General features: G+C 36.3%; 1 protein-coding gene across 2 annotated transcripts in view; it reads right to left on the bottom strand.

The window, feature by feature from the left end:
• LOC121314237 (vacuolar protein sorting-associated protein 41 homolog) overlaps positions 1 to 9,958 on the bottom strand; it is a 59,000-nt gene extending 49,042 nt beyond the window's left edge. For both annotated transcript variants that reach the window (XM_041247272.1, XM_041247273.1), the window contains exons 1-3: positions 9,912 to 9,958; positions 9,070 to 9,108; positions 3,163 to 3,270 (exon numbers count right to left, since the gene is read on the bottom strand). In XM_041247272.1, coding sequence (XP_041103206.1) covers positions 3,163 to 3,270; positions 9,070 to 9,108; positions 9,912 to 9,950 — 186 coding nt within the window. In that variant the 5' untranslated portion in view covers positions 9,951 to 9,958. The remainder of the gene's footprint in view (positions 1 to 3,162; positions 3,271 to 9,069; positions 9,109 to 9,911) is intronic.
• Between the last annotated feature and the right edge of the window lie 2,827 nt (positions 9,959 to 12,785).

Raw genomic sequence — 12,785 nt, 5'->3', positions numbered from 1 at the left:
ACCCCAGTTTCACATGTATGTCCTATGTAGGGGTCCAGGTATTTTTACAGTAGTACCTGGTCATGCTAACGTAGTCGCTTGTAATGACTTCGTATTCACAGTGTAATTACAAGTAGCCAATCACCTTTGGGATAACAGCTATTCAGACATGAAACAGTTTGAAAAAATTAAAAAATAACGAAAAGAGAAATTGCAACTATTACAGCGAGAGATTTTCTTCTACGGCGCACATATAGATTTGCTGTGTGCTGCCAACTTAGAGTTACCAGGCATCCCTGGATTGTCCCAGTTTTCAGCCATGAATTTGTTGTATTTTCCCCATTTTGCTATTGTACTTAATTTTTTTATTTATTTTTTTAGTACCATACAAAAATAAAGCACTGTGCTCAGCAAGTTAACAGCAGAGTGATTTTTTAGGTTGTGTCAACACCGTTAATCTGAAGAACAGTGAAAGCAGAAAGCATAGAAATACATGGGAATGTAATTAGGGAGGTGTACACCTACCCTGGCACTGATAGAGTAATGCACTACTGAATTAACTGCCGAGAGGAAACATGTAGGGCATTAAAAATGAAATTTAATGCAGCTTACTTGACTGCAGTAGAACATCCACCATTTACTGCTAATGAAAAATATTGGTTTGTAAATATCTAAAATATGTGACAGTGTACTTGCAATGTGTCTAAAATATAAACATGCTGTTTTCATTGTAGTCATCAGCTGCAGAGATTGGTTCCCAAGGCAAAACTTTCGTCTGAAGTCCTGTTTAGTAAATACGCACAAAATGTGATTTTTAAAATTTTATTTCCAGAAATATATCAGTCTAAATTACCAAAATAACCATAAAGGTGCATAGTACATTTTTGTCACATTTTTCACAGTGTACTGTCATGTTTTTGATTGGGCAGTATACGTGAGATGTGCTTTACACAGGCGCGTGTTGTACATAAGAACATAAGAAAGTTTACAAACGAGAGGAAGCCATTCGGCCCATCTTGCTCGTTTGGTTGTTAGTAGCTTATTGATCCCAGAATCTCATCAAGCAGCTTTTTGAAGGATCCCAATCTGTCAGCTTCAACAACATTACTGGGGAGTTGATTCCAGACCCTCATGATTCTCTGTGTAAAAAAGTGCCTCCTATTTTCTGTTCTGAATGCCCCTTTGTCTAATCTCCATTTGTGACCGCTGGTCCTTGTTTCTTTTTTCAGGTCGAAAAAGTCCCTTGGGTCGACATTGTCCATACCTTTTAGAATTTTGAATGCTTGAATTAGGTCGACGCATAGTCTTCTTTGTTCAAGACTGAACAGATTCAGTTCTTTTAGCCTGTCTGCATATGACATGCCTTTTAAGCCTGGAATAATTCTGGTCGCTCTTCTTTGCACTCTTTCTAGAGCAGCAATATCTTTTTTATAGCGAGGTGACCAGAACTGAACACAATATTCAAGATGAGGTCTTACTAGTGCACTGTACAGTTTTAACATTACTTCCCTTGAATAGAGTCGGTCATACATGGGACGTACGACCGACTCTATTAACCAATGACTTGATAATAATATTCATCAAATATTATATTTACCAACATTTTCATGTTTCTGCATTGTTTCGGTGGAATTCTACTCAAGTTGAATCAAAACGTATATACTGCAGATCTATTAATCATGAACCAGAGGTGGTCACATGATGGTTAACTGACATGGAACTGACCACAACTGTGATGGCTTTTTCCTGAAAGTTACTTTCAATAAGGATTATTTTGTCCATGTTACCGCCCTAAATTTTAATCTTGTAGTGTTTTTTTAATTTATTTTAATCATTTACTAATTATTTTACGTATTGTTGCAGACTCCAACTACAAGGGCCAGTTTTTCAATGTCTTGGTAAAAAATGTGTGGATAAATACTACATGCTGACTACATACTGTAACTTCCTTCCTCAGGTGGAAGTCATTATTATTACTACATTACAGAATGTATATGATAATCCTGTGCCAAGTGCAGCCAGTCATGTTAGTTCTGCAATGAAATTTATTTAGGTGTCTTATTTTGTTTTTCTTATGGTCAAGTTTCAGTTCATGTATTCAACCCACCATTCTAAAAGACTGCAAAGCACCCAACACTAATAAATACACTCCAAACCAAAGTCTTTATTACATTTTAAATGTATTGCATCAGGATGGGCCCACTGAGGTGCAACAGCATGTCCTCAAGGCTACTAATAGCCGCAAGATACAAACAATTCGGTCTCTTAATTTCTGTAACGTCAGCATATACTGCCTAGAATTGGGCCAGGAATACCGCAATGCAAATCCATCTACATACAGTTTGCATACAGCACACTGCATCAAATATGATCAATTCATACTAAATACATGAATAAAAGTAAATACCTGTTGAAGATACGATTTTGTTTAAAACTTGTTTAGCTAAAAAATATCTTGTGGCAGCTGGCTATAGGCCCCTAAATACAAAGCTTTCACACTGGTGAGCCTGGTAACTGCCTTTATTCTGTGTATTCTGTTTATCATACACTCCTAGCCTCCTACAGAAACTGCCACATACTCTGAAACAAATGAAGCTTTTCTACGTTCTTTCTTTTGGATGACTGCACTGTGTTTTGTGTGTCTCTTGAAGAATTATTTCTGTGCTTTATTTCATGGCTACCATCCATAGCTTACTCACTGATAAAATTGAATATGGGCTTTTTTAATACATGCACATAATCCGTATCGGCCAAAGATCAACCAAAACTCAAAAGTTGTTATTCTATGCAGTCTGAGAAAGAAATACAATGCCAGACATGAGAAAGAAATACAATGCCAGACATGTGTTTATACAAGTTTTGAGTATATTTCAGGATTTAAAAAAAAAAAAGAAACCTGGTTTAAGGCTAGTGGGATAATTGAATTTGAATCTTATTTCTTTCAAAAGCGTGGTTTTATTCTAAACCGAAACTCAGCTTGAAATATGGTAATGTACAGTAGTTAACATATCAAAAGTCTTGTGTAGGTCTCGCCTGTTTAAATTCATATTTTCCCACTGGGTGGCAAGCTCAGGAAATGATATAAAGAATGCATTCATTGCTTACTGAACGATACGGTTACTTGGTGGAAAATAAATCCGAATTTAAATCATTAACAAAATAAATAATACACGAATCTGATACCTTGTCATGGACAGTCATGCAACTGGCTGCATCCTTTTGCAGTATCTCAGTGACACCATTGGTCAAGCGCTCATACTTCAGCTTAGGCTCCTCTTCATTTTCTTCTTCCTGTGGTAATTAAAACAAGATTGTGTTCAGTGAAGGTTTGACACAATTAAGACAAAACATTTAATTAGGAAATGTGTTAAACCCATGTCACTACTTGGCACCTTTGTCAACCAATAATGACTTATAGATTTATAATGCAATTTTCATTGTTTTACATGGAGTGGGGGAAATTAAAGCTTAGTGTGTGTGTATTTGTCACAGCAGGTCCACCCTGGTAAAATAGTAACTGAATTAACCTGGAAGGCCTTCACTACAGAACATGTCTACAAAAAGCATTTAAACCTCGAGCTTTATATCAAAGCAAAATACAGACAATGCAATGTACTGTTACTGAACCTGCTGTAAAGAACAAAGTTGTAGAAATGCAAGAGAAGAGGTTTTTGTTTATTATTTAACACCTTTTGCTTCCGGTCAGGTCATTTGGGCTGATTTTTGCTGACGGATGCAACCAAATAATATGTCTAAAGCTAGGGATGCAGCTTGTTTACTTCAGGTGTTGCAACTGACAAAAAAAAAAAAAATGATTTCAATTCATGCAAATCTGTGTCTTTTTTTTTTTAATACAGCTGTGTTCTTATTTATTATATTTAATTTATTATAATAAAAATTAAATATTATTATATATATATATATATATATATATATATATATATATATATATATATATATATATATACATAATACAATTTGTGCATAGGAAGCGATATGTGCCACAGCTTTACAAGAGAAAACCCAATACACTTTTTCCACACCACCTCACCCTCTATAAACATGGCTTTCCTACAGTATTAATCCCACACATTTCTCCAGGGTCAGTACAGTATTTGTCAAAGTCGGCAAAGCCAATACACTTCATAATTTCGATTCACTAAACAACTATATTTGATTCCTCCCACTCATAAACCACACTTGTGTGTTGTTTTGCTTTTTAGCAACCATATTGGTAGTAGTGCTCAGGGGACTAGGGATACTGTTTCCTATTTCTATGGACAACAGACGATTTGTACCTCCCGAATATTTAACAGTAGGTCAACCTAAAAAGATTTCTGTCTCCCAAGAAATATATACATATGTGGAGCATGAACCATGACCTCTATATACTGTACACAAATTTTACACAAAGCAGCATAACAGAAGAGATGACTGGGTCTCCCTCAAACTCAACTCAACACACCTTTATATAGAGTAGGCCCTATCACTAAAATAAAATACAAAATGTCTCCGGTTCTAAAAAATAAAATAAATTGTACACTATATACTGTAATGCGGCAGGGAAGGGGTTAATAGCTTCCCTGGCAAAAACAGGTGCGAATGCACATTTTTGTTAATTACTTTGTTTAAATTGTCACTCGCACCTGGGGATTATTGCAAATTAGGGCCAGGTGCAGGGTATAAATAGTCAGCAGCCAGTCTACTCTGGGGCTGCTGAGTAGTATGAAGCAGGTGTGCTCTGTTTCGGAGCAGTCAGAAGTAAAGTAAGTGCTGTGTTAAACCTGTGTGGTTTATCTTGTTTTGTGACAGGTAAACGGCTTAGCTGTCCTGCGTGTTAGTCATGGACCTGTTAAATGTATAGTCAGGGCTCCAAAACGGAGTTAGGTTTTGGTTTTTGTTTGTGTTTGTTATATTTTTTATTCTGTGTTATTAAAGTGCGGATAAGCACAACAAAATTCCATTTCCGTGTCCTGGGTCCTGTCTTAATGGGCAACGAACATGTGTGATTTGCAGCACATTTACAATACACACAACACAGAACCTTTAGGACAAATCTCCTTGCAAATCAGACCCACTAGACAATACATCATGTGAATAAGAAAAAGGAGCAATGAAGCTTTTTTTTTTTTTTTTTTTTTTAAAGAAAAAAAGTATTTTTAGTTTTAAATTTCAAATTTGCATTGTGAAGTGAAAGAAGTGGATTATTAAGACCCAGAAACCATCCATGAAGTACATGATTTCATTGTTGACGGACCCATGTTTAAAGATGAATTCCATCATTCAGCCAAATCATGTTGGGGTGTAGTGACGTGGACTTAGGGCTAAGATAAGGTCACCGAAGTCTCTTCCTGTGCAACCTGATCCAGATTCAAACCCAGATCCTAGGAAGACAGTTAGTCTGCTGTGCCATAAAAGGCAGACCTTTCTACCAAAAAACACAATAAAATCACAAGAAGCCCTTTGTTATTAAACAGGAGTATTTAATTGAACCTCAAGATAACTGACCAAAAGATTACTTTTTTGTTTGTCTTAATAGTCCTTGCCACACGCTCGCTTTTAAAGTCTGCGCCTGCCCTCCACGACGAAGCTGTTAAATGAGGAACTACAGTAATTGGCTCCAATGGCGCCAGTGACTTTGTGATATGGACTAGGACACCGCAGTCCACTAGAATGTCAAAGAATAGGAACAAAACAACGTGAGAAAACACTGAAATCACAGTGAAGACAAAGATGAATAAAAAAACTGTGAGCTTGTAGTCATTCCAGAGAAACAAATAAGCATGCTTTTGAAGGCATGTGTGAAGGCTGGACTGTTTATATATTTCTGATTTGAAATATGTCTTGCTGACTAAGCCTGGCGGGATATGACTTATAAAGCACACAGATTTGTATTATTCTCATTCGGCCGTCTTCATTTCCCAGACATTTCATTCTCTGTATAAGTTACAAACCTTCCATGAACTGACACAACTTTCTTTATTATCTGTATACGATTTATCTTGTACACTTCTGTGTTTAGATAAGTCAAGCCACACAGGGCAATTCTCATTTTAATGTTTCAATGGCTGTTATTTATATGAATATATAGACACACAAACTTTATTAAAATGCTTGTCCAATTATAAGATTTCATTAAAATGTTTATTTTTACACAGAGCGATTAGAAAGTCACTGATGGAAGCTCTAATACAGTATGTTATCCATATTGAGCAGTACAAGTAGTATCACTTATAGTCGCCATCTACAGAGTCCTCTACAACTCATGGTGGTCGTCCAAATATCTTGCTCATTTGGTTCCTTCACATGCTCTGCAGTGAACAGTTTTCCTACCGCAACAGAGCAAAGTGGCCAAATTACTTTATAACTCACCTGTATATTGAGATTGTGTAGTAGTAGCGTCATGTTGTCCTGATATATACACAACTGCTCAATGGGTGTTAAAGATATGCCTCAGAATTTAGGACAAAGGAACGGGTATTCTAGTTGCCATAGTAGCTGTAGCAGTAGTATAGTGGTATGTAAAATATTCATACTGCTTCTCACCACACTTTTTAAATATTGTACTACAAAAAAGTTGGTGTGAACAGTTGTATCAGTTTGTGTTCTTACAACAGCTGAAATGGTTTAAAGGGAAGAAATACCAGATGAAAATAAATTCAGCTGCATTCTGCATAGCACAAAGCTACTGTAATTCAAATACCTGTACCCCACACCTAATACCAATTACTCTACACACAGTACTGAACCTTGAAATAAAATCATCTTTCAACAATACAACTTTGAAAAGAATAACGTATGCATACCTGTGGGCACCTAATCTTTCATTTTAAGCATTCTTGGCTGGACAACAAAACTGAAACCTCTCCATGCCAATGGGGTTATCAGGTCATCTTGGATAGAGAAGCACCTGTCAACCAAATACAACTACAAGAGCAAGAAGAACACTGAATGCCCCTCTATCAAAAAGCACAACTGACTGTGAAATATTAGCTCTCAAATGTACATTAACTGCCAAAATGAGCCCAGCCATATTAAAAGGAAGCTTCAGAAAATGAATGCTCTGGCATCTAGGATTATGTATGATTCAAGAGCATTTTTTGTATGGTATGAACGCTTCCGTTTTTCATAAGATGGAAGTATCACGGGTAAGCAGAGCAACCGTTCATAAAAAGAAAATCAATAATTTGTGTTAAATTTTAATAATCCTGCTAACTCGCGATTATAACCGTCAACAGCTTGAGTTGATATGACAGTTAGCTGTGTTTCTATGACAACCTGGCGAAACTTGCACAAGTCTAGACTTGCAGCAATACTAAGATATGAACAGAGTGACATTTAGACCCTTTATATTTGTAAAAGCAGTACATAAATCAATTTCTTTCTTCCACAAAAGTTTTTAAAAATTACAGGAAAAAGATGCAAAAATTTAAAGCTACAGCACATTAGAATTTATCAGAATTGTTTCACCCAAACCTATTGTGGCAGGAGTGAGGCCTGCCCCTGTAAAGAATATGGTTTTGTTTGATTTGCACATACAAATGTTTAATTTTGGATATGACAGGGCTGGGAAGTTAAACATCCCTCACTGCCTGATTGAAAGGAATGAGTAGCAGGTGGCCAGGTGACAAATGAAGAACTGATAATCAATTAACCTTGGTTACCTGCCTTTAAAAAGGGGCTGGAAAGCAAACCCTTGGCTCTTCTTTGTTGGCTTGTGTTTCTTCGACAAGCCTGGAGGTAAAGGAGGAGAACCCTCATGACTGTGTATGAAACCAGGGTGTGCTAAGGATTATCACTGCGTGTGTAACCGGGATAACTGCATATATTTGGGGGTAGTGATTAATCTAGGAGATTCTAATCCCACCAAAATTTATTTAAGTTTGTGTTAAGGAGAAGGTTCCTGGTAGGGGAGAAACGCACAGCCCAAGCTTAGCCACTTTTTGTTTTATAGCTGTTTTCCCACTGTGTTTAGTTTTTTGCCATGTACATGTTTGAATATATTGTAACATGCACTGGGGTAGGAGTCAGGGCATCACGGGTGTTCACACCGAACGCGGTGCCGAAGACGGTCACATGAAGAGGCACCGTGGAGCGGCACGCAGGATATAAAATATTTTCAACTTTCGCTGCGCCGCACCGTAACAAATAAATAAAATGAAAGAAAAGTTTGTGGTTTTAATTTCCGATTTTCCAGAGTTGTATAATACAACATTAAGTAGGTCTGAAATCTGCTTTCATCAAACCAGAGCTCCTGTATCAGCCGATGATATTCACCGTAACTTTCTTTTCTTGAGGATGTCATGGACCCACAGCGATCATACTTTTTTTTTTTTTTCCTCTGGTAGAGCAGGGCAATCAAAACTCTCTTTTTATGTTTGCTGTTCATTGTTCCAGGTATTGTGTTGTCGCTTTTACAGCCCCTCCCTCCCCCAAAGTTTGATACGATGGGATGGCAGTAGTTGCCAGATGGATATACCAAACACACAAAACAGACCTCCAGAGCCATACAATAAGCGGCAATTACCATATTGTGTTCCTTTGTGTTTTTTGTACCAACCCACGGTATTTAAGATTAGATGTTTTATTACTTGTTGAGTGGGTTTTGACTAAATATAATTTCATGCATGAAGAAAAACAAAACCCAGTCAAAATGTTTTAGAAGCTCAACAGGGCAGCATCCTTAGTGAACCAATTATAATTTCAACACAGTAAGGGGGTTATTAAATGCATTGCTTTTTTGACTGCAGGTGGATTAAGAATCACATTTCTACTGCCACATGCAGTTTACATAATCTCATTTCCATAGAGTTGTGACCCTCTTGCAAGAAATCTGGCCCAGATACAACCTGTTAGCACATTTCCAGCATTAATTCCTACCGCTGAAATGAGAAATCATTATATATTATACCTCTCCGGTGGGTAAAGTTCTGCAAGTTATTTTTATCTTATGTCATGAAAAGTTTGTCACCAAAGCAGGCTTGTTTGTTATCGCCGCATCCGCCCATCACATAAATAAAGGAAATTCGTGTTTTTGTTTTTATTTCATGATGTTTAACAATTAAAATTCAGTAAGACTGTGCAACTTACCTCTGACTCATCTGAGGATTCTTCACTAGATTTTTGTCCCTAAAAAAAAAAAAAAAAAGCGCAATATAATTAAATGTCAACATATATATTACACCCATTACTACAGATATAATACGACCCTCATTCGTGTTTCATAATGTATTGTAATGTACAATATTATCTAGGAATTCAAAGAGTATACTTATGATTTAACACGTATGGTAAAAATAGACATGTATATACTATTTACTGTTTCATTTTAATTGTTTTGTGAACCTGTGGTATAGCGGTTTTGGAGGATTCACTTTTCCATCTCTGCTCAAGTTTAAGAGGCGTTCTTCATAATATCTAGTGTCTAGGGTGGGTCCATAATTGCGGCCACTGCTAAACCAGCTTAGTACAACTACATCACATTTTACAGTAGCTGTTAACCATATCTGAGCTGTTCTGTTTTAAAAAACAATATCTAAAGACAGAACTGTAATTACCCTCACAGACACCAACGTAGGAATTAGAAACCTAGGCACGAATGATACACAGCTTCCGACAATACCCTACAAAGAATCCACGTGCCAATCTAATACCTTTCCAAAAATAATAAAGAAAGAAAAAAAACAAACACAGATTTTGTTATTGATATCAAATGAACTAATAATGTTTGTATGTACCACAACACGCTGAAGCTCTGTGATTGGACAGGACAATAATCTCTGCAAGATTTATTCATACTGCGTAACCTTTATAGACAGTTATTACTAATCGCATTTTAAATAAAATCTACGCACAGAGAATGATTTTCTAAAAAAAGTTAATTATTTCCAAGCGTAGTTCTATTTAAATAGTATTCTTTAATGATAGCTTACCTGCTCCTCTACTTCCGCCATAGTGCAGCTGCTGAACATCACATGATAAAAACAGGAAGAAGATAACTGTGCAATCTGGGAAATGAAGTTTTTCGTGTAGGCTGAAACTATGTCTGCATGAGCTGTACTTGCACGGTACATGATAATGTAAAACATTGGTAAATTAAAAAAGTGAAACTTTCAGTTTAATAAAGTATGCTGCCGAGCTGTGAACTGGTAAGACTAACTGGAAGAAATAGAGAATACATAAAAAAATAAATAAAAAAAAACATTTAATATGCCTGTTGAGAAATCCAGAAATGGTGAGCTGGTTTAAGAGTGGAGAGCCATCACCTAACTTCAGAAATGTAAGTCACACAATGGAATGTCTGAACTACATGTAGAAGAACCAGTTTTATTTGTTTTTGTTTTTTTTGTTAGAATCAGCACATTGAAAAACTAACTAGCACTGGAAAACACCGATACGTTATTATTGTTGTTGTTGTCGTTGTTTTTGTTTTGGGGTTATCCCCCCCAAACAGGATAACAGCAATTACATACATTACAGTGTAGGCAACAGTTTGTTTACTTTAAAATGTTATATTTCTTGGACCATCACACAGGTTCAACCAGGGCTGTTGGAAATTCCAGCAATGATCAGTGCACATTTCAATAAAAATGTCAGAAAGATATACATTAATTATAGGTAAAGTATATTGTAAACTGCATATTGGATATGTTAATATATTCTGAAGTTGTAGATGACTCTCCCTCCATGCATCTTTTTCCATTGCCCAGTATGATTCAATTGACAAAAAATACTGTGTGTTCTCCAAAACCTGATCAAGTGCAAATTGAAGCATTATATTACCGTACACTGTTTTATAACTGGAAATTAAAAGCATGAATCTAAAGTTCAATTTTAAATACACTTATGTGAAGTTGCTGAATAATTGGCTTTGTTCAAAGAAGGGTGCAGTGGGAGGTTAGTGGATTAATACCTTATAGTAAAAAGAGAAGTACCATTTGTTTGTGAAAAAGACTGCAGTGAACACAAATTTTCCAGAGTTATTGGAATGATCAAACATACAGGAGCCTCTTGTTATAAATGTCATTGTTTCCCTTCCAAATCTCCATCAACTTAAGCTGCAAATCTGAACTACATACTGTAAATTTGAACATTAGATTTAAGATGAAGGAGTAGGTGTGTGTGATATTTCACTTTACACAAGGTTGCGTAATGGGCATTCTGACTGTGGGTTAAGGGGGAGACAGAGATTTTGGACTTTCAAATGGGTGTGTGCATTACATTATGTGAGCAATAAGACCCGACACAGAGGGCATTACAGAGGGACTTCGTCTCAGGCCCCATTGTTGTGGGCCTAATTGAATGAGTTGTGTAATGATGGCATAAACCTACAGCAATACACATTTTTGCCATCATGTTACCGATTACATGCTTTCCTAATGGCCTGCAGGTGTATCAGATATCTTGATTGCTGTCATTGGTTGGTTTAGTCTGATTCATGGATAAAAATAGAAAGTTGGTGGATTCTTCAGACTTTTCAGTGACTTGATGGGGCAGGTTGAATCACAGGGACTTTCATACACTCTCCCTCGTTAGTTGGATTTTAAGATTTTCCTATAACCAACGAACTGCCCAGTTTGTTTTTTTTCAGATATTTTCCTTTTATTTCAATGAAATGAGGTTGCAGTTTGGTAACACTCCCATGTCGCATTCGTAGTTCGTATGTTTTTCAGTTTGTCTGTTAGTACTCCTCTCTGTAGTACTGACAGCCTCGGTAGACATCTCCGAGGTGCTTGCATTATTTCCTGGGAAGTTTTGCCTTACACATTCTTCAATTAACAAGCTATTAAAAAGGTTGAAATTTACATTAAATGACATTAAAGTATGATTTGAATTACAAAACGATTCAGTCCCATCAGCCAGTCAGCTTCTAGCTCTAGCAGGCTTCTGTCAGACGGTAGATGCCTGCTGCAGTGTCACAGCATCAACCGAGAATCAAATTTAAAATCAATCGACACAAGTGCTGGCTCAGTCATTTTGACTTGCCGTAATGAAAGCTCAATTCACATCTATTGGACAGCAAATACTAAACAAAGACACAATTGGTCTAAGTTTATTTTGTTATCCACTAACACACCATAGAGCCTTCATCGATGGGTACTATTGCTGTATATATCTGAATAACAGAAATCAACAATACGCATTTATTTTAGTTGGCCATACAGACAGAAATACAGTAAATCTCTAATCCACTTCAATGCACGTGAACAATAATTTGCAGCAGTCGACTGTATCTCTCCCTCTACTGTTACAGGTTAATAACATTGGTAAGTGTTCCCGTTACAAAAATATTAGTTAGCTCAGTAGGTGAGCATTTTAAATCACCAGATAACCTTTTAATACATGTCTATCCACAAATGTGGCCCCCATGGGAGGCCCTGTATATCTGCAACAGAGATATGCAAAGCAGCTTATAGTTGTCAAGGAAAATATCCTATGAGCCATCACTTACTCACTTACCCTAATGGTGGAGTAAAAAAAAAGTTGAATGTACTGTTTCTCTATAGTTTAATGTAAATGCCTCAATGACATTAAACCATAAATGTAACACTTAAAACAGTCTATGTTTTATTTAACTGACTAACTAATATAGAACATATGAATTATTTCAACTCTTTAGCATGCTTTTTAAATAGTGTTGTGCAAAGGTAAAAATCAACAACTTTTGCACTTTTGCAATCAACTACTTATATTTTTTAAAGTATAAAATTAATATTTTTTTTTTTTTTTTTTTTTATTACTAAGGTCTCTGTTCACTTCTGTAGTCTGGGCAGGATATGCCATTCTATTAAGTTTTTCCTGCAAAT

Source organism: Polyodon spathula, chromosome 4 (assembly GCF_017654505.1).
Source record: "Polyodon spathula isolate WHYD16114869_AA chromosome 4, ASM1765450v1, whole genome shotgun sequence".
Lineage (NCBI taxonomy): Eukaryota > Metazoa > Chordata > Actinopteri > Acipenseriformes > Polyodontidae > Polyodon > Polyodon spathula.
Note: the sequence above shows the minus strand (reverse complement) of the source record. Positions and strands in the feature narration are given on the sequence as shown.